The sequence below is a fragment of the Panonychus citri genome, unplaced genomic scaffold (assembly GCF_014898815.1).
Source record: "Panonychus citri isolate SS breed McGregor unplaced genomic scaffold, ASM1489881v1 Contig00040, whole genome shotgun sequence".
Taxonomy (NCBI): Eukaryota; Metazoa; Arthropoda; class Arachnida; order Trombidiformes; family Tetranychidae; genus Panonychus; species Panonychus citri.
Genome location: NW_026515445.1, coordinates 246,298 through 269,162, shown reverse-complemented (window position 1 = coordinate 269,162; position 22,865 = coordinate 246,298). Strand labels below are relative to the sequence as shown.

General features: G+C 30.7%; 4 protein-coding genes across 6 annotated transcripts; 3 read left to right on the top strand and 1 right to left on the bottom strand.

Annotated features, from left to right (window-relative positions):
* The first annotated feature begins 220 nt into the window (after positions 1–220).
* Positions 221–2,405, top strand: LOC128397780 (potential E3 ubiquitin-protein ligase ariadne-2-like). The gene is made up of 2 exons (XM_053358533.1): positions 221–611; positions 704–2,405. The coding sequence occupies exons 1-2, from the start codon at positions 348–350 to the stop codon at positions 1,955–1,957; spliced, it is 1,518 nt and encodes a 505-aa protein (XP_053214508.1). The 5' UTR covers positions 221–347; the 3' UTR covers positions 1,958–2,405.
* A 3,314-nt stretch (positions 2,406–5,719) lies between these two features.
* LOC128397775 (broad-complex core protein-like) lies at positions 5,720–9,582 on the top strand. The gene is made up of 2 exons (XM_053358524.1): positions 5,720–5,926; positions 6,636–9,582. Exon 2 carries the CDS (start codon positions 6,760–6,762, stop codon positions 8,947–8,949), a length of 2,190 nt encoding a protein of 729 aa, XP_053214499.1. The 5' UTR covers positions 5,720–5,926; positions 6,636–6,759; the 3' UTR covers positions 8,950–9,582.
* Positions 9,583–10,393: 811 nt separating this feature from the next.
* Positions 10,394–13,762, bottom strand: LOC128397776 (ectonucleoside triphosphate diphosphohydrolase 7-like). Of its 3 annotated transcripts, none has more exons than XM_053358528.1 (3): positions 13,138–13,762; positions 12,511–12,657; positions 10,394–12,434 (listed from the first exon to the last, which is right to left on the bottom strand). In XM_053358528.1, exons 1-3 carry the CDS (start codon positions 13,154–13,156, stop codon positions 10,615–10,617), a joined length of 1,986 nt encoding a protein of 661 aa, XP_053214503.1. In that variant the 5' UTR covers positions 13,157–13,762; the 3' UTR covers positions 10,394–10,614. The 3 variants fall into 3 exon arrangements, with proteins under 3 accessions (XP_053214503.1, XP_053214501.1, XP_053214502.1); XM_053358526.1 differs by lacking the exon at positions 13,138–13,762 and adding an exon at positions 12,813–13,078; XM_053358527.1 differs by lacking the exon at positions 13,138–13,762 and adding an exon at positions 12,819–13,078.
* A 1,648-nt stretch (positions 13,763–15,410) lies between these two features.
* On the top strand, positions 15,411–21,687 carry LOC128397886 (uncharacterized). Its single transcript, XM_053358661.1, has 6 exons — positions 15,411–15,416; positions 16,363–16,385; positions 16,520–16,718; positions 16,945–17,286; positions 17,650–17,764; positions 19,389–21,687. The coding sequence occupies exons 1-6, from the start codon at positions 15,411–15,413 to the stop codon at positions 19,532–19,534; spliced, it is 831 nt and encodes a 276-aa protein (XP_053214636.1). The 3' UTR covers positions 19,535–21,687.
* Positions 21,688–22,865: the final 1,178 nt, after the last annotated feature.

Below are 22,865 nucleotides of genomic sequence, written 5' to 3'. Positions count from 1 at the left end.
CTATCCAATCAAAATTTGATTGTTTAATTGTTAAAACAAAATCAGCAGGAATGAAAGACAAGAAAACTAATCAAAGTAAGAGAGGAAAAAAATTTCCAATCTGTAAGATACTAATTGAAATAATTAAACTCTTACAACTCGACAATTAAAATCCAAGATCTGATTGGGATTCTATTCGATATCAGATCCAAGCGAATATCGGGAAAATATCGATATTTGTATCTTTTTAAAGGTTTGTTTTGATTTTGAGATGTTTCAACTGTCAATTTTTGTTTAATTGTTGAATTAAAGGAAGGAGATTAGAGAAAAGTGATTTGGTATTTTCCTGTGATTTATTGATCATCCATATGACAGAAAGTGACTCAGATGATGGTATGGATACTTACGATGAAGATGATTGTGATGAAGACGATTACGCTTGTGATTATGATGATTACTACCGAATGAGTGAATTAGAAAATGAATTAGATTTTCTTCAGGGTGATGCTAAGCTTAATGACCCTGAATTCTTTGAATATGAATGTTTACCTGTCCAAGAAGTTGACAAACTATGGACTAACACTGTTGAGTTTCTCTGTCAATCATTGAAAATCAATTCTTCTAAAGCAAAGGTGAGAAAAAGTTGATTCTTTTATTATTTTTTTCTTTGGTTTCTTTGCTTCTATTTTATAATTTGTGTCTTCTATTTTGTTTATACTTTTAGGTTCTTTTGTATCAATTTAAATGGGATATTGATAAAATCAAGGAGAAAATGACCAATGGTGAGATGAATGGTTCATCTGGTGGTTCATCTGATCAGATTGATTCAAGTTTCTATACAAATAATGGTGATAATTCATATGATGAAGTTGAATGGACTCAAGATTCATTATCATCGGATTTTATTACTTGTGCAATTTGTCTACGACCACAATCAACGACAACATTTACTGGACTTTCATGTTGTCATCTTTATTGCCGTGAATGTTGGACTTGTCATATAGAGACTCAGGTTGCTCTTGGTTCATCGATTAGTATTCAATGTATGGCCTCGAAATGTCATGAATTGATTCCCGAGGAATTTGCCCTTGAATGTATAAGAAAAAATTGTCTCCGAGAAAAGTATAAGAAATTTGCTTTCACCGAATATGTAACCTCTCATCCGGAGCTTCGTTTCTGCCCTGGCCTTAACTGTAATATAATAATTCGAGCGCAAGAAAACAAATCGAAAAGGGTCATTTGTGTACAATGTAAAACGAGCTTCTGTTATAAATGTGGTTGCGATTATCATGCTCCAACCGAATGTTCTGTGATCAAAAAATGGTTAACCAAATGTGCCGATGATTCGGAAACTGCCAATTATATTTCCGCGAACACCAAAGATTGTCCCAATTGTAGTATATGTATTGAAAAGAATGGCGGTTGTAATCACATGCAATGTGTTACCTGTAAACATGATTTCTGTTGGATGTGTTTAGGTGATTGGAAAGCTCATGGAAGTGAATATTATGAATGCTCAAGGTACAAAGAGAATCCATCGACTGCCAGTGAATCGGCAAATGTCCAAGCTCGAGAAGCTCTTAAAAAGTATCTCTTCTATTACGAAAGATGGGACAATCATGCGAGAAGTTTACGATTGGAAGAACAAGCATTGACCAAGATCAAAGATCGAATCCAACGGGAGGTAATGTCCAACAAGGGAACTTGGATCGATTGGCAATACCTTCTAGACGCCGCTTCTTTATTAGCCAAGTGCCGTTACACTCTACAATATACTTATCCTTATGCCTACTTTATGGAAACCGGACCAAGGAAACAATTGTTCGAGTACCAACAAGCCCAATTAGAAGCGGAGATTGAAAATCTCTCATGGAAATTGGAAAGAGCGGAAACAACTGACCGAGGAGATTTAGAAAATCAAATGGACATCACCGAGAAGAGAAGAGCAACTTTACTTAAAGATTTTCTCGCCGATTAAAACTCGATTCATCTTGATATTAATTTATTATTGTTCTCATTTTAAATTATATTTTATTGATAATCCAATAGATCACATCCTCTCATAATCAAATGGTTACTCTCAATGCCTTAACAATTATCTTATCGTTGTCCACTCTCTCTCTCTCTCTCTCTCTCTTGTCCACTCTCCGAGCATTTATATCAAACAACAAAAGATTATTTTCTTTTCTTTAATTACTTAATTGTATCATCAAATTCACCATATATAATATTTAACGATTGCATCTCTTTCTCTCTCAAAAAAAATCGTACAATTTGATCAACCATCATGTCGCTTGATTGATTCACAATTCAAAGCATCAATAATTTACCATTGGTGGTAAATCATCAAACTAATTGACGATCTGATTAATCCATTAACTTTTTCCAAATCAGATAATAATAAACCTAAATTTAAATATGCCTAATTATGATAATATAAAAGATGAATTTTAATCAAACTGTTGATCGAAGGTAAAAAATTGCTAATCATCAGAATTTTTTCAATTTCCAAAGTTTTTGAACATATGAAATTCACTTTGATTAAACGAAACAAATTCAAACTAATTAACCTAAAGATTTGATTAACAATCAATCATAAGACACAACAACAATTAGAAAGTAAAATTTAATTACTCGAACAAAGAAAAATGAAAACTTTTCCAAAATCTCAAGAAAGAGGATTTTCTTTTCTCTTTTTTTGTTGTGATTTTCTCTGTTTTGATTCTCCATTATTAGAAAACTTGTTCATCTTTTAATCTTAATCTTCTTTAATTTCTGTTCTATGAATTAAATTATTCTCTTCAAATTGATTGTCCGAAGTTGTTAGATTGTTACAATTAACTAACTAATTGTTTCTCTCCAAAACTATTTACTCCAAATTGGTAAAACAAAAGGTAAGATACTAATATCTTTGTCTATTAATTGATATCCTGCTGATACAATTTGAGTAAAGTAAAAAAAAATGTGGTGCATATAAAGTGTTTGATCAACAAGGAATTGAGGGATTAATTGAAACTTTTAATTATAATTGTGGACCATTACTTTCATCCACTTGCCATTTACATTTTGTATATGAAAACAAGTTAAAGAATTTCTTAATAAAAAATGAAAATGTAATGTAAATCATAAAAATGAAAATTGAAATGAAATGAAAATTAAATTAATTATGGCGACAAAAAAGGCTCATTTCCTATTTAAATGCTTAACAGCCAATTCTTTGTATGTTTTGTTGGTGATTATGGTTTTCATCAATATTTTCAAAGTATCAAAAGGATACACAGAGTTACAGGTCTTTTTCTCTTCTTCCTTCGATGTCCGATTCGCCCGTTTTACGTATATGGGACCTGAAGCTTCGTGGTCACTTTCGGTTTCCAGCAATTGAATCTGATTCTCCAACCGGAGATTTGGTGTTGTACAAACAAAGTCGATACAAGCGGATTCTCGAGTTGGTGCGCTCGAATTAGGTTTATGTTGATAATGTATTAACAGCAACGATAGGAGAACTAATTCCCATTTCTCTCTCCCTACTTTTTTATAAGGTTTCCCATCCCAAATATTGCGAAGATTGAAATCTCCGAGGAGGACGATCGCGTCAACTGGTTACGATTATTATCGTTCTTGAACAAATAGAAGCCAAACACGAAAGAAATAGCTTCGCATCCTCAGTGTCACCTTCAGGACTTCGATGCAAATTTATTATGGCGGTGACACAGTCATTACACTCCTTAGAAAAGGTCACGATATTAACCTGTATATGACTTCGGGAATCTAGTAAATTGGCTTTATCCCTCTGTAACAAGAGTGATAAGTTCCGTTCCAATATATCGATAAACAAATGAGTTTCTTGGATCATCAACATCCATTTTTTTAAACAGGTCACGTCCAAATTAGATCATTTCAGATTTCGGCACCTCCTGAAAACCGGTGATGATGATCATGTTGTTATCATTTTTAATGACTAAACTATCAACGGCATCCCAAAAAACATTATGCCTTGCCCTTATGGCCTTATGCCAAACATTTAAGGTAACACATAAGAAACGCATAAATGAAATTGTCGCTGATCGTCCAAAAAATTTACCTGATTATTTTGAAGGAGAAGATGAGTTTTTCTGGGCTCTTCGTAAATTGTGAATAGTTAATTAAACAATGATAATTAACGTGCTCACAATGAGATGAAATCATCTTTCAATTAAAGCTAAACAAAAAAGCAACATTGTAAATACTTCGCCATTGAATGAGCAAAGTACAGAGAAAGAAATTGATTAAAGTGCTAATTGGCCGGAAACAATTGTCAAACAGAAAGTTTATTAAGCTCGAACTTATTTTTGTGAAATTAAGGTCAAATAGCTTGAAATCGTCGCTCAGCATAATAAACTATTCTTTAAAAATAGTTTTTAGCCTGTTTAGATACTCAATTCACGAGAAATTTAGTTTCGTAAATGTGGCCTGTCAAAAAGTCCATGTTAGTCAATTAATATTGAAAAACCAAGTTCGTATTCATATTTTTCTTATAGAATATGGTATAAGTATCAAATTCCGTTTGCAAACCGTTATAATGCAGTTACTGCTTTACAAACATCGTACATGAGCTTTCGAGGTAAAGTTCGATCGCCGTCCAAGAGACAAAATCTGATAGTTTTACTTTGTTCCTCACTTATTATTAGCTTATAAAACTTTTCCGAAAAAAATTATTTTTTGAGGCCTTTTTGGTTCTCGTCCTTGATGATTAAACATCAGGTAACATATGATTTAACAATTTACGTTTATTCAATCAAATTGTAATTTATACAATTGTTTTTTAAATCAATTGGATCGACTGGATTGAATTTATGTAACCAAATTGATTTTAATATGAAAATACAATTGTGAATAGATTATAACAATTCGAATTACTAATTAAAGACAAAACTAAATTTTAAACAATTAGAATATTTTGATTGTACTGACCATTGGAAGAATTGGAAATCAGTTTGATACTTGAGAGGAAATACTAATTCTTGTTAAGTGCATTCAACGAACGGAGTTAATTGTTTAACATTTAATTAGACTAAATTTCTATCATGGTTGATACGAAATTAGTTAAACAATAGAAATAGAGGATCTGATTTTGATTAGTTGATGAGTGATAATTGTTTCAAATGAGAATCAATCAGATAATGAAAACTGTTCCATAAGTTACTAAATATCAACTCAAAGACTGACAAGTACAAGGGATGAAAAGACTTTGAGTTTGGTAAAGTAAACGAAATGGTTATTAGTTAATCTACAAGTGAACTAGTTAAACGAAACAAATTCAAACTAATTAACCTAAAGATTTGATTAACAATCAATCATAAGAAACAACAACAACAACAATTAGAAAGTAAAATTTAATTACTCGAACAAAGAAAAATGAAAACTTTTCCAAAATCGGAAAAACCTTGAAGAGATCAAATCAACAGCAACAATTAAGATGACGAATGTAATTAGTTAATAATCAGCGAGAAGAAAAAAGAATAAAATTCAAATTAAAATGATTATCAAACAATTAGAATAACAAATTGAAAGTTATCAAAATTACGATGCTACGGATTAGATAAACTCTGTAATTAGATGAACAGAGTGTTTATTTCATATAAATTTCTCTTTCTCCGTCTCTGTCTACATTGGAAGAAAGCGCAGTCGTAGGTAAATTAGACAGAGAATATGAAAGAAAATAAAAGAAAGAGGATTTTCTTTTCTCTGTCTACTTTCATCTTTCTCTCTTTTTTGTTGTGATTTTCTCTGTTTTGATTCTCCATTATTAGAAAACTTGTTCATCTTTTAATCTTAATCTTCTTTAATTTCTGTTCTATGAATTAAATTATTCTCTTCAAATTGATTGTCCGAAGTTGTTAGATTGTTACAATTAACTAACTAATTGTTTCTCTCCAAAACTATTTACTCCAAATTGGTAAAACAAAAGGTAAGATACTATTTATCTCTACCACTAAAATCTTCTTCTCTTACCCTTAATTGTTTTCCTTTCTTTTTCCTTTCTTTTTTTCATTCTATTCTTTTGTGTGTGTTTTTCTCTTTCTCTTTCTTTTTCTTTTTCTTTTTCTTTTTCTTTTTCTTTCTTTCTTTTTCTCTTACTTTTACTATTTCTTATCTTCGCAATTGTGGTTATACTATTATCTTTGTCTATTAATTGATATCCTGCTGATACAATTTGATTTGATTACTCATAATTGTCATTCTAATCTTATTTTCTTTTCTTTCTCAAATTCTATTCTACTAATTATTCTGGTCTATTCATCATCATCATCTTCTTACCTTTAAACAAATTCTCATGGTTGACATGGGTCTTTCTCTTGATTCGCTTGGATCCATTTTCACACCTTTCGAATCTTATCTTGTCTGATCATCTAATCCTTCTCATCGACATATTTGGATTGTTAATTGTTTCCACTGAATTGGATTGATTGTCATCTTGTCACCTGATCATCTCACATCTTTCCTGAATCCCGCTCATTTGATGCACCTTCACACCGCTTTTTATGATTACTCTTTGTTTTAATTACCTTTCTTTTCCTGCTGGTGTTTGAACTTCCTCTTGATTTGTCACCATCCTTATTATTTCATGTTAATTATCAACCTCATCTTCACCTAATTACCTTGTGATTGTGTTTTAGTGCTTCACACTTGAATCATTTGGCTCCTGTTACTTTAAACATTGGTATTTCTATTGTCGATAAATTATCTTTCTACTTTTATTTTCTTTTATTGGAGAGAATTAATTAATCATCACACTTAAGGATGGCTGCAACAAGTACTTCACACTTGTTATTAACTCGCATTGATCATGAGGCCAAGATGCTTAATGTTATGAGGAATCTATTTGAAGATGGTCACTTGACTGATGTTACTCTTGTCTGCGAAGGTCAACTTATCCATGCACATAGATTAATCCTCTCTTCTGTTTCAAATTATTTCCAAACAATCTTTCAAAATCCCATGTTGAAAAGTCAAAATAATCCAGTTATCGTTGTGAAAGACATGAAGATGGCCGATCTTGTGGCAATCATTGAGTTTGTCTATTCCGGTGAAGTTAGAATCCATGGCGATCAATTGGAATCTCTTGTTAAAAGTGCGGAAACTTTAGATATTTCAGGATTAAACAAAATCGACCCTAATCCAGTAAATCATAAAGCTTCACAAAGTTCAAATAAATCTATCGACTCAACTGATAGTAGCATCGATTCGTCTTTTGAGAAGAAAAGTACAACCGGATCAACTGGAAAAACAAATTCTCATAATTTCCAGAATAATTCGCCTCTCCTTCGAAAAGAAAGCGGTACAAATTCTAGAACATCTTGTGATAAGAAAACCGAGATTACAAACTCTTCTGTTCGAGGTACTCGAAGCCGTTGTCCAAATGAACCATCAGAGAGGAACAGTGGAGTTACTGGAGGACGCAAAGGTAATGGTTCTCAAGAAAATCTAACATCAAGTAAAAACCCCATCACATTAGCTGATGAGAATAAAAAACGCGAGGCAAGGTACATGTCTCGTGCTCAATTAAGAGAATCACTTATGAAGATGCATGAACCAAGTATAAGCCGAACAATTCAAAATTCACCGAAAAAAAGTCTCGACCTTCGTGGACTTACGGTGAAAGAAACTATGAGCGAACGGAGATCATCATCATCCATTTGTGAGCCCATTTCAAAAGGTAAAAATAGTACCAATGGTGACCAGACAAAAAATGAGAATAACTGTTGTAAAGAATTGGCCAGTGGTCAGAAATTGACCAACATATCAAACAAAACCCCCGAATTTAAAAAACCCTTAGAACCAGCAAAAAAGACGAAAGGAAATCTTTTACCTGAAGTTTATCCTTCCACTGAAACTGATGATTACATGAAACAATTTGTTTGTAACAAAGAGCGACTTTCAATGAATCTAAGAAGAGATGACGATGTTCAATCTATATCTTCTGTTACCACTCGATCTCGTCGAACCAAACAATTGGAAGAATCTGGTTGTGATAAAAAAGATACTTCGACTCCTCTTTCTCGAACTGTTTCACCTTCACCATCAAACCAAAGTGGAACCTCCGCAAGAACCAAACGCACTGCGCACACAATTAAATCCCCAACTGATCTTGGAAAACAAAAACAAGTTAAAAAGCCTGAACCTGTTAAAACTCAAACTACAAGCTCAACAGATCGATCTACCAGATCGGTTAGATTAGCCAATTCAGCTCGTTGGAAGACTCGAGCAGCGAAACTAAAAGTAGCCGTTGCCTCAACAAGACTTTCAGCTAAATCGCGATCTAGTAAAGTCGATTGGAAAGCTTGGTTCGAAAGTCAAGCAAAGATGCTTCAGAATGCAACAAATAAACGAGTTCGAAAAGAAGAACGACCCAAACAGGCCGTTAAAGCGAAAAGTGATGAAACTACACTCGAGAATAACAAAGATACACAATCAAACGCACAGCTCAATAAACCGATAACAATATCTCACATGCCCAATCCTTTTGCACGGAAAATTCAAGAACAAAATCCAGAGAAACAACATGAAATTTTGGAATGGGATGGAACAGGTTCACTAGAATATCAACCGACAACAACGAACCCCAATTCAATTCGAGACTTAACCAATGAATTTGAACTTGAATTCGCACCAACTCCCAAACCAAAGCGAAAACAAGTCGAAAGTTCCCAACTGGACATGGAAACTTGCAAACGTGATCTAACCCCAACTTCCCAATCACAAGCAACAACCTCATCATCGGCAACAGTCACTCGCAATTTAAGGCCTAAAAGAGTTAAAACAACATCCGACTCCTCCGATAATCCACCCAGTACCTCAACCGCAAATACCTCTGCCTCTTCCTTGTACACCACCGCTTCAATATCTCCAATACCAACCACATCAACTATTAACTTAATCAGTTCCCAACAACAGCACCAACAACAACCTTCTGGCGATACGAATGTGTGAACATTTAATCTGAAACAATTCCAGTAAAAATGAAAAGTGATAACAGTTCCAATTGAATTACTCTCTGTTCACACAACTGATTAACCTATTTACACTTAAAAGTGACAATTTATTGTTACCTTATCAAGGTTTATATAGATGATGAACACCATCAACAACTTAATCAAACAATTACTATTTATCGTTTAATGGTTTGATTAAGTGTTTAATTGTCGGTGGGTTTCGCCTCTAAATACAATTGAAAAGTTTCACCAAGATTCCCGTTATTTATTTGCTTGTTATTCTGATTAATATTTATGGCCGAATGGATCTTGAAACAATTACGATGATTAATTTAAATTTGATTACCAGTTAAATAGACTTTAGCATCTTTGGATATAAGTTATTGGCGAAAATTAACAATTAGAGACATTGATTAACTTTTGTTTCCCTGGGCATTGATTACAATTTGTAAATGATTCCATCAAACTTTTTCACCTTTAATCATCAACCAACAATTTAACTGGAATTACAACTAATCCTTGAAAAGTTTCAGTTCTCCAACTTTTTTGCTATAATTAGATTACTGAAGATAATTCCAATCTTCCTCTTTTTTTCTCCCTGTTACTAATTAAAACTCTAATTAATTCATAATCATATTGAGCAATTAAATTAATCACTAATTACTGATTTAAAGCTCAAGGGTTAAATGATATTTGAAAAAAAGTTTTTATAGTAACATGTAAATATAAAGTTAATTGTGTTAATATGATAAAAAAAAAACTTACAACTTTCACTTCACAATCAAATCTAAATCATGATGATAACAATTAATCACTATTATTATTAATAACACACTTCTCTTCCCTTAATTGTTACCATTATGATTTAGATTTTACTAATTCTTTACCATTTTCAATGTTCAATATTAATCATAATCTTTGTTTATATGATCGAGAAAAAAAAAGTTAATCAACTTGAATACGAAAAGAAAAGTTGATTAACTAATTGTGAGAGAAAGGAATTAATTTCTGTAACTAATTACTGATCGATTATCAATCTTTTCCTTAATTGTCTTTCTTCCAACTTTTTTCTTTATGTTTGTTAAATCAAATTGTTGATTGAAATAATTGAGATCTTTTTTTTCAATCATCAATAATTGTAATTAGGCACGTTAACCAAACTAATCATTAATTGATTGTAATAATTATGATTAATATAAAAATCATAATCATCTTGATTAAGTTTATAATTATGTAGAAACAACAATTTAAAATGTAAATTAATTGTTCAAATTCAATTAAAAAGCAAAAAAAAATTATTCAAAGTGAAAAATTGACAACACGGAATTAGATTTAATCACTTGAATCAATTAGATTAGTTGGTCAACCAATAAGTTAACTAACACAATTAAGTAATCAACTTAACGGTGATTAAGAAAAAAAAATCAAAACAATAGAGACAATTGTTAATAACGATAAATAACAATTAGATTATTTTATTTTTTTATTATCATTTCAAGTTTTTACTGTTTTTTTTTGAGGGTTGTTATTGTTAATTGTGTTGTTGATTGTGAACAATTTATTATAACAATTTGTTTCTTTTTTCTTGTTGATGTGATAGTTATTGATTAACATCGTTTGGTTGACATTTATTGATTAATGAGTAAATGAAAGTTTGTAATTATCATTCATTACGATCAATCAAGACAATTGTATCCGAAGATCTTACCTTACGGAGTAAATCAGTTTTAATTAACATATCACTTGATCGGGTTAATTTACCTGAAGTGTTAATCATGTAATTAAGATGCTTCAAATAGATCACAATAATAGCCAGGACAAGGGCCATACAAAATAGGAACACTAAATTGTGAAAGGTTGACAAATCAGGAACAACAGCTGATTGTGATTGAATCTCTTTCGCATTGGTTGGTGACATTACACCGATACGGTAAAGTAGAGCACCTAAAGTCCACTGAACTTGATTGTTTTTAATTGACAAAGCTGATTGAAAGTTTTTAAAAGTTTTCGGCATTCGGAAGCCATTGTGAAGTAAAGTGCTAATCCAAGCGGTCTTGAAACATTGATCGGCTAATCGAGATGGATCAGCGTTTGGGTAAAGATTTTTGGTGAAACGATCTTTAAGTGTAACATAATCGGTTGAACAATATTCGGAGGCCGCTTTTTTAAAATTAAAGTAATTGTATTTTCCACCAATCTTGAGGACATCTTCCATTGAGTACCAGAATTCAGAGAAGCCGAAAAACTCTGTATCCGTGAAGTCAACTCGTGTTTCTGTTAATTGTTTCAATGGACAGGTAGTGTTTTTATCTCGACAAACTGAATTAACCTCGTATTTAGGTGTCATCAGGTTTCGCAGGTTTGCCTCGCAATGTTCAAAATCACCAGTACCAATTAGACTTAAATTATATTGTGAACCATTTAGACTGATCACCGTACGAGTGTAGGGACAATTTTTGCATAGACAAGGATCTTTAAGGGTGATTATTGATGGTGCTGGTGTTGGTAGTTTATTTAATCCGATTGCTGAAGGTGGTAGAACTGCTGATGACGCTGATGACGGGAGATAATTGTTACTTTGATTTGTTGAATTAATTGAACTTTTACTATTAAAGTTAACTGGCGTCTCTTTGTTAAATTTGAGCTGTTGGTCTAATATGAAGGTTAAATATGAATCTTTTGCGACATTGGCACCTAATCCAAGGTAAGTGGTCACATATAAAAGGTAACTGTGGTCACTATCATGGGAATAACATCCAAGGTTAAATTGAGCAATTACATCTTTCATATCATCTTGACTTTTAACACCTCGACGACGGCGAATCTCCTCTAATTCATATTTGGACGTAATTTCGAAAGCAATTTGAACAGATGCACCACCCATTTCAAGCATACTAACAGTTCGAGGACGTGTTGTTATCCCATTACCAAGATTTATTGCTACAAGTGACTTGGTTTCTCCGGAAATAATGGAATGATCGAAACGTCCAAGAAGATAATTAACTGAAATCCATGAATAGATTCCCTCTTCTTTACCAGTGATCACTTGAACATTAGATGGACTAAAGGAGAAGGTTGAATTTAATTTAATTCGATCTCGAAGATTGGTTAAAATGGCATCCTGTGATTCTTTAGGTAATAATCTCATCCCCGCGGTGGCAAATATGTACAACGGTGTCTCTCGGTGTTTAAATGAGGGAATATTATTATTGGCAAACTCAAGGAGAGGATAAATATAATTATATGCATCTTGAGGATTGGCGGATAAAGAGGATAATCCTGGTGTGATCTTTTTATACAAATCCTTTCCAAGTTTATCTTTCATCATTTTTATCTTTAACAATCGTCGATTATCAGCCGAATTGGGAGGCCAAGTGTACAAATGAACGCGACTACCACTCGATCCAGCGTCAATTAATACTGCATAATTGTGATTCTCTGACAATGAAGAGGCCAAATCTTCAAATTCAAAGCTATTTACATCTATTAGAAAAACAAATTGAAATCGAATTACAAAAACTGGTCAATTTTATCCAATGGACTTGGTTCATGTTCTTACTCATATGTATTGATGTTTCGTCATTTTGTAAAGCTTTAACCAAATAGATTAAAATAAATCCTACAAATATAAGAATTAGAATGAATCTAATTTTTCCAGTGAAAAAAAGGCGTTGAAATAGGCGCAAGTAGTTGTATCTCCAATTGACTGAGAAAAGAAAAGAAAAAGAAACAATTAGTTAATAGAATCAATTAGTCAAACTATCAAATCGACAAGTTAATCATATTTTAACGATCTCCAGTTAATTCAATCTCATGATATGACTCAGTCATTATACTGCTAATGATCAATACTTTGATTACCTTTACCTCTTACTTGATATTTGCCTGAGGCTTTTGTTTTATTCAATAATAGAATCAACATGAGAGAGAGATAGAAAATCAAAATGATGATGATAACACAATTGACGTAATAATTAACTTGGTATTCTAATGTCAATCATAAGCATAATACTACATGTGGCAGGATATTTGTTTCAATAAAATTCACCTTCAAAACGATAATTAGTAGTTAGGCCTTTGGTTAATGAATCTTTTCAATTTGATTAAAATTGAGAATAGAAATACAATAATAGTAATGACCGTTTACAGGAAATGTAATATAGAGATTTGGATAAATGAAACTCACCAAATTGTGATGAAGACATGGTTATAATTTAGCGTCTATTTCTATCAAATTATAACTCTAATCAGATAAACTTGATTCAAGAAGATTAGATTAGAGTTATAATTGTAGAATATGATAGAGATGATGATAGATGAAGGAAAAGGATTATCACAATTATCTTTTTCTTTTTACAAGAGAAACACCAAAGACTAATAATAATAGAGAAACAAGTGAAGAGCAACCAAATCAATCCAAATACAATTGGGTGTTTCTTTTAAGATCATATCAATGGTCAATAGTTGATTCACTTAAATTAAGAAACAATAAATTAAACATATAAATGATTAGATTAATACACAATAAATAATTAAGAAATTAATCCAATTCAATTGTTGGAAACAAAAAGATTCATTATTAAGGTAACATAACAAGAATAGAAATTGAAGAAGAAAAAATTAAAACAACAACCAGGCAATAAAACGATGTTTAAAACACTTTAACTCAATGGAAACGGGATTAATCACTGGTTTAGATAAGGTTACACTGGTTAATCTAATCAAATCAATTCCATGGAAGTGAATTAATTAACGTTTTAATCACAGATCCATCGTCTTTAGGTATTGATGTCAACACTCAATTGAGTCAATTGATTGAATAGAAAACCAGATGATTCATTTTAGTTGCTTTCGAATTTCATAGATGGCGCTTGAGAGCAAATTCTTTTTTCGATTGTCAAAAATTCAATTAAATTAAGTTACAATTTCATCGAGTTAATTACTTTCACTTTACAGTTATCAAGGTTTAATTTAATTGTTCATCTGAGTTTTTTTTTCTCCTTTTTTCCTGAGTTTAATTGTAGTTTGATTTTTCGTCTGATAATTGAATTAATTTGATTTTTTACTTTATTTCTATTAACCCTTTTATGGTTAATAAGTTACATGGAAATAATTGTTTTTTGTTCCTCATTCATTTTCATCTTTAATCAATTAGATTAATTGTTCATTGGATCAATGGTTTAAATTGATTGTCGTTTAAAGTGTTTACAGTTATTTTGGTTGATAAACATTTGAAGGTTAGTAAAGATCAAAAAAGTAAATCCATTTACATGGTGAATTGATTAACCATTGAATTTGTGTTCCCTTTAATTGTTTGAACAACAATTCTCAATGTTAACAATTAACGGTACTAATTGTTTAGTAAACAATTAGTAATAATAATAAATTGGGATAAGTCATTATAATTTGGTTAAATACAATCAACATCATCATCACCATCATCAACATAAACCAACAACAGCAACAATTAGTGAAATTAAGATGATTAAGTTAATCAATTTGGATACGTGATTAATTCAATGATTTTTACACAATTAACTATAATTAAAGATGCTGATAATGATCATAATTTAGTTATGATATAATATAAATCACATTGGGAACTAATTTAAACTTCCGTTATCATTATCATCAATTAATCAAGTAAAATACTGTTAACCTAATTTCCGGTCAATCAGATCAACTTAATTGTAATCAATTTTCAAAAAGATTTAATCAATAGAAATGTTAATTGTTAACTGTTAACCAAATCACATCTATGGTTTTATCCAAAGTCAAACTAAATCAGTTAATCTAAAAGGAGAGAAGGAAACAAATTAAAGTTAATTAAAAGTGAATCCATACTGAGGAATCAAAGGAATCAAATCAAATTAAACCTTAACCATAACATGAAAAAGGAAACAATTAAATTAATTTTCAAATCATCAAACAAATTGTGATTCTGTTGATAACAAATTAACCTTGTCAACAGTAAAACTAAAAGTAACAATTAGTAAATCAACTCGAAAGTGACAATTTAACATTACCTGCCACTGGAATTGGACAAAAATGTCAATTGAAACAATTAAAATTTTCTCTGATTAAATTACATTGGAAAAGTGAACAACCAAATCAACCGAATCAATTGATTATTGATTGTTCACCAAACAACAATCAAGGAAAAAAGGTAATAACTTATTAATAAAATACTTGGAAATTGTGATTATGCGTTGAAAAGGTAAACAATTTAATCTTTTAAGAATCGAGAACAACTTAAATTGTAAACTGATTTAAATTCAATTATTGAACTTGTCATTTTCAAACCATTACAATGGATTAAATATTCCAAGTCTAAACCATGGAAAACATGATGATCAATGAGATAAAGTTCTGATTCTGAATCAACATAAAAGATAATCAGAAAAAAAGATAAACAATCAACAGTTGGTGTTAACCAGATTCTCGATGATCACAATTAACATGGAGGTAAATTTACTAGAAGAGAAAAAGAAAATCATAATTAAATTCATAACCAAAATAACAGAGAAAATGAAAAAAAAAATGAACCAGAAACAATTACGAAAAACAATTAACAATTTAGGTACAATTTAAGGTGAATTTTGATTTACATTGTTTTCTATGAGCTTTTGTTTTTCATCACCTTAACCCTTAATCTTGATTGTCATTACTTATCATCCGAAATCATTTCAAGTTAAGGAAACATCAACATCACCATTATCATCATCATCCTCATCACTTGATCTCAGTGAGAGTGTAGTGAGTGAGAGGAAGATAAAAAGAGAGAGAGAGAGAAGGAGAAAAAAATAGTGAGCCTGGCAAATCGTGTTTTCTTTCAGCATAACACTAACCTGTTAGAACCATTTGTCTTCTTCATCCTCATCTTCATCTCTCTCTCATCAAGTTATCATTTATATTACTTGTTATTCTTATTATTAAATTTACAACAATTACCCGAATAGTTAAATGATTAACTTGCAATTTCTTTAATCACAATTACCTTTTTTCTCCCTTTCAGTCTCTCTCATTTCCATTTTCTCTTCTATTTTTTTTCTATTCCATTCTTGACTCTTAAGGTTTTTACCTTTTATTGGGTTAACCTTTTTTCTCTTCCATTCAATTCTCCCTGTTAACCGTTTATATTATTATTATTTTCGTCTTTTTCTCGCCATTTTCTGGTTATTTTCTGGTTCCAAACATTGAATACATTTTCCATCTTCTCCTCATCTTTATATTGGATTTATATCTTCAACTTGTGTTTCCATTTACATCCTCATCATCACCATCATTATCCATTTTACTATCATCACCTTTTTCCAAAGGAGGATAACGTTTTCATCTAATCTAAATTTCTAAATCTAAATCTCTTTGGTTTTATTATCTCTTTCTTGTTTTCTATTCCTTACATTGTAAGATATTCAAACTGGATTTAATCAGGTAAATTCACCTATTTTCATTTCTCTCTCTCTCTCTCTCTCTCTCTCTCTCTCTCTTTACCTTTGTTTATTTCTAATTAATCTCATGGTTATAATGATTATTACCTTCACTCTCTCCCTCTCATCCAATAACAGTGATTCTTATAATAATATCAATCAATCTTACCATATAAATGGTGTTGATAGTGATTCTAGTGATGTAACAATTGATGCCTGCCGTCAGTTAGCGGCGACTTTTGTTGATGATATAATTAAATTAGCATCAGAAGAAGCTGTTAACCGATTAAATCAATGTAATTCAAGAAACAATGACAATAAACCTGGTAAATTAAAGGTAAACCACAACATTTATCATGAACAACATGAACCTTTTTTCTGGTTTATATCGACATCTTTTACTTATCCCTTATGGTTTCTCATATTGTCTCACTTTCCCTCCCTCTTTCATCATTCTCCCATTGATTTACCTATTTTTCTGTATCTTCTCACATCATTTACAATTCTCATCTCATCTCTCTTACTTTTCTCTCTTTTTTTTCTTGTTTATTACATGTATTTAGAATCAGACTCCATCCATTCAAATTGATTTGATAGGACCGCGAAGTCCCTCACCGGAAGAAGAGCTATTTCCCTGGGTCGAAGAAGCGAGAAGAAGAGACCAAACAATCAGAGAAGAGAATGAATCTGAAGAAGATGAAAAGCAAGAAGATCATGAAGATAAAGAAGATAAAGAAGAAGAAAACAGTCAAATAATCACAAAAGAAGAAGAAGAAAAAAATGATAACCCAACAAGAGAACCCGATGTAATTATAAGCAATGGAAAAGTTGATAGAATCAAGAATCGCGGTGAATCAACTAATGGCTTTGGAACCAGCGATCAACCCGAGAATCAACAAATTGATGTGAGTTGTTTTTTATAATCATTTTCCTTGAAGGCAAAATATAAAAACAAGAACATATCATCAATCAGAAAGAAAGGAAAGAGAGGGAGAGAAACCAAATTCTATTACATGAGAATGAATGAAAAAAAAACTCAGTAAATTCAGAGTTTCCCTGAACGATTTTAATGTTTGTTTTACCTTCTCTCTCATTAAAATTACTATCATGGGTTAGATTTTATGTATATAAATTATAGCAGAGTTTATGATTACCACTGAATCTTTAATTACCTTATATCGCATTGAAACTCTCTCCGATTATTATTATTAATTTTTCGCCATCTTCCTCCTACATGATCACCTCAATGTTATCGTTTTCCCCTGCAGGAGACTCACATGGAAGAGATTCATGAATTTGCATTGGAATATGTCAAGGATATCATTTCGAAAGCAACTATATTGGCCTCTGAGAGAGAGCCGACTCACATTTCTTTACGTTCAGGTAAGTGATTAATTTCCGATAAATCATTGATTATCTCTCCAGCAATTAATTCCAACAGGAATCAAATTGTTATTCAAATGTAATCCGATCAGATCAACTATTACATTTTGATTAACAAACTATTACAAAAAAAAACATCAACATCAATTTATCTCCAATATTTACCTTACATATGATACACCCAATGAGTATCAAGATTATTATTATCTTTACAATTAGTTGATTGTGACGACATTTTTTTCTTAATTTGTTTTTTTTTCTACCCAAACAAGGTAAACAAATGAATCGTTTTCTTGTGATTTATTAATTATATTTGATTACTTTGATTTTCTCTTAATATAAAGACATAAGTCTCTCTTTTCTGTTGCTTACTTCATGCTGAATCTTATTATGAATCGTTATGAACGCGATATCTTTATTATTGATTACAATCAACTTAACAATTTCCATTGAATATAAATTCAGTTCTATTCTGACATTTTGTTTTTTTTCTTCTTCAATTCATTTTTCTCTTCTTCTCATCAATTCTCAATTGTTATTCCAAAAGAATAACCTTCACTCAGCATGAGTGAAACTATTTCCATCCCGAACTTACCTTAGTTGCTTTTTTCCCATTCTCACATCACAATCAACTAATAATCAACTCACTAATTAAGACTTATTGAGATTTATTACTTTTCCTTTTATCAATCGAATCGTAATTGCAATGATAATAATAATTGATATTCAATTACGATGTTTCCCTGATTAGGTCAAGTTCATCTGAGTAGTTAATCTGTATCAACATATTAGATTTAAATTGCTACTATTTGATTAGTAACCCAATAGATACTAATCACTAAGATGATGATAAAGATGATGAGGATGATGGCTTATCATTAGAACAGGAAAAAGCCTCTTATCAGAGTGATTAAGATGTAATAATATATTACCAGCAATTAAATTATTCACCGTTACAATTTATCCCTTTTGAAAGTTAATCCACTTCAACTAAAAATAACTTTCATTTCATTTAATTCACTTTCTAATTGATGATTATGATAATAAACGTAATGATTAATATTGAAACTGTTGAACAATTTAATAACAATAATCAATAGTTGTTGATAATGATAAACAAGAGTAATATTTAGTTGATTGTCTGAATTTCCCATGATGATAATTTTTAATTCATTCGTTTAATTGTAATAAAAATCACGTAAAATAATTGAATTATATATAAACAATTCACCCTGGAAAACTAGTTGATTATTTATTTATTTTTTCCAATATAAAATTGATGAAACAATTTAAAAACAATCAACTAGAATTGAGATTTTGATTTTTCAGCCTTTTTTTTTATTGTATTGATTAATTTTGATAACTTTTTGTTTCAATCAAACCATGAGAAGTTAATTTTAATTGCTGTTCAAAGCAAATCCATACGAGTTAAATTGTGCTCGTTGTTAATGTCTACCCATTTGCAACAATTTAGCACAATTTAAGTTGAATTACGATGAGAGGACAATATAACATGTATGAGATGGTTGATTGAGATGAGGAGAAAGTTTTTCCTCTCCAACATTACAAACAATTAACTCTATTGTTTAACTAATTGACTTTTGTATTTTTCTATTAATTTCAGAGCTTTCACATCACCGAATCTCGAGAGCGACATCAATCCCATGGTTTGAGAGATTTCGACAGATTTTCAGACGTTTAATAGCTCGAGCTTGTCTATGTAAAACTAAACACGATTCGATGCATTCATTCAAGGAGAATCCTAGTTAATCCCTTTTCTTAGGAAATCCCATTAAGCCAAAAAAATCAACAATTCCAACAAAAAGTTATCAACAGAAAAATGATTCCATCTTCATCCTCATCAATGTTCATCTTTTTCTCTCTCATTTTCTCGAAACGTTTCAACAATCAGAACGTTTTTATTTTCACATTTCATCGTATTATCTTCAGCTTATCCTCCATTTAATATTATATATAAGAAACTCTATCAACATCACCAAGAGACAACAATCATTTCTTCAAGGACCATAATCATCAATCGACAAAAAGTATCTCTCTCTCTCTCTCTCTCCTCCTACAATTTCTCATCATCATCATAATCCCATGAAATATGATTTTCATGGTGTGTGTCAGAGGGATATGGAAGTGAGAAGATGATCAACAAGTACAATAATCATCATGGAACTGGAAAAAAAGTTCTAATCGATAATTTTATCTATTGGATTTTTCTTGGCGAAATATTTTTTATCATCATCATGATTATCATCCAGAATTCATCTTCTTTTTTCATTCAATTATCTTATTCTCGTCTTAATTGTCGTCTAACGTTTCCAACTTTTTTATCATCTCTCTCTCTCTCTCTCTCTCTCTCTCTCTCTCTCTCTCTCTCTCTCTCTGAATCAGCTGATCCTCAGGATAAGCAAAGAAATGACCAAAAGCCGATTAAGTTGGTAATCAACTTGATCTGAATAACAAATCCAGATAAAGCCAATCATTTTACCGTATTAATTATCAATCATTAATAATCAATGTAAATTATTATTCAACTGAATCAGTGAAAGATATCAAGTTAATCATGTGAGATCGTCTTCCATTGATTTGGATAAACAAAGACATCAAGAAATCAACGTAGGAAAATTAAGTAAACCAAAAAATGGAACCAAAACTAAAGATGGACACTACATGGTAATGGTCATCTCCCTAATCGAGTAAATCTATTATTGTTATTATTATCAACTAATTATCATCTTAATCATCAACATTGATCATTAATCATCTTAAAAGCCAAGGTTTTTATTCAGTGATCGGTGTTTTTTTAATTGTGACCATCCTCCTCCTCCTCTTCCTCCTTGTCCACTGACCAAGACAACCTAACTGACCACTTCCCTTATCCCTTTGCCTTAATTATTGTCAATTGAATTGTGATTGGGATTGATAAAAGTGATGATAATGATGTTATATTGATAAACAATTAAGCCAAGATCATCATTTAATTTTAATCAATGGACCATTTTTTTCTCATCTTAATCATCTTCATATATATTTACATATATTGTTATATATTTGTAGTCAAAACTTTTTTGTTTCGCCATCAAAAACAAAAACAATTGGAATCATCAACACCCAACTAATTTACTAATTGCTACTAATCATAATTTTCCAATGTCTCCCTCCTTTGCCATAATTATGTGTCAATCTTTTAAATATTATTATTAGTTAAAACTAAATGGAGAAATTTTTTTAATCATCTAATACGAATTAACTAACAAGGGAAAATAATAATTGTCCAAATTGTCAGATAGTTTGAAACAATTAACTTAATCACTATTGTGGTTGTTTCATCATCAACTTCAATCCGATGTCAATATTACAGCAATAATAATAATAACTACTAACTAATAATTATAAAGTAATAATAATCTACAATTAACTAATCAATCAAGAAATTAATATTACTGTTAAAGTGAAGGGGAAAAAAAGATGCAACAAGAATCAAATGACATCGGGTTAATTGTGCCAATCAGTGAGTAATTAATTGTTAATTAGCTATTTCTTACTCACCTTAATCAACTCTTAGAATTGATTATTTATAAAAAGGAGAAGAGGAAGAAAAAATAATCAACTAATTGTTTCAATCTAATTTTGATTCTATCCTAACATATATACACGCCCGAAATTGATGATTACACAATTGTGATGATTTAATTACATTGAGAGATTTTAATCTTTTAATTGTAATTGTAATACTACAATTCTGTTAATTGTTTCACTTTGTTTGACAATGAGATATTAATTGTAACTCGTTGTAGCATATCAACAATTGAACCAACTATGAAAAAAGAAAACAAAATATTATAAATACAAAGACATGTTACAGTTAATTAATTCACTTTTAATTACAATTAAATATGATTATTATTGTTCCTCTGGTTGTGAATACAATTGCTTGTAATACGCACACAACAATATGATTAAAACCGTAGCAATTAAATCACCCAGCCCACCCCAGCCATTAACCCACCTCAGTGTAACCAAACTTTGCAAAATCAACAGAAATACAATTTAATTTAATCAACAACAATTTAATTAACCTTTTTGTTTATATTTTACAGTAAACTTTGTGTGTTTACCTTGAAAGTTTAACCAATTTCCTTGATTGTTACAATTGTCTTTTCATTTCCATGTTAATTTGGTCGTTTTTTATTTTAATTATTCATCACTAATTGTCACTAATTGTCACTAATTGTGTTTCTCTTTCTGTTTATTTCCAAACTTATTTACAATCATTTTAACCTAAATTATGTTTTGCTATCTTCTTAATTGTATCCTCTTAATTGTGGAGGATAAATTTATATTAATATCTTAGGATAAAAATAATAACAACACCAACAATCAAATCTAAGTAATGGATTAATAGTCTGGATTATCCTTGGAAAAAAAATCAATTGATTGGTGTGAATTAATCTTAATGATGATGACAAAGAAAAAGAAAACTAATCAATTTATTAATCAACCAATTCTCAGATGAACAAGGAATTTACCAACGATATTAAATTGTTGCAATTTAACCAAAGAACCCCAATTATATTTATTATTACAAGAAAATTGTTTCACATTAATCATGATTAACTTTTTACTTTCCACTAATTGTTACGATTATTAATGTTAGATTACTTTTCAAAGGCTCTAATATATTATAACTGTAATTTCAGTGATCATCATTTCTCAGCTTACATTTGCCAAAAGTCAACCCAATCGAACTGGGTCTTCATCATTTCTGATCTTCCTCCAATCATCATCATCATCATCATCTTCATCCTCATCACCAACACCTCGACACCAGATCAACAATGTGATCATATTACTAAACATCAATATTAGTATATTAATATACCGATGATAAAGAAGCTGAAAATATAATATTCATCTTGAATGGATATTTATTATTAGAGATGATAATATGTTTCAACAATTTACTAATCATTTCTTATTGATACGATTAGTATATTGTGTTACTTTGGTGTTGACAAAATGATAACTATCCAAGTCCATTCACTTTGATGTTGACAACTTGAAGTTGGAAAAAGATGAAGATGAAAAA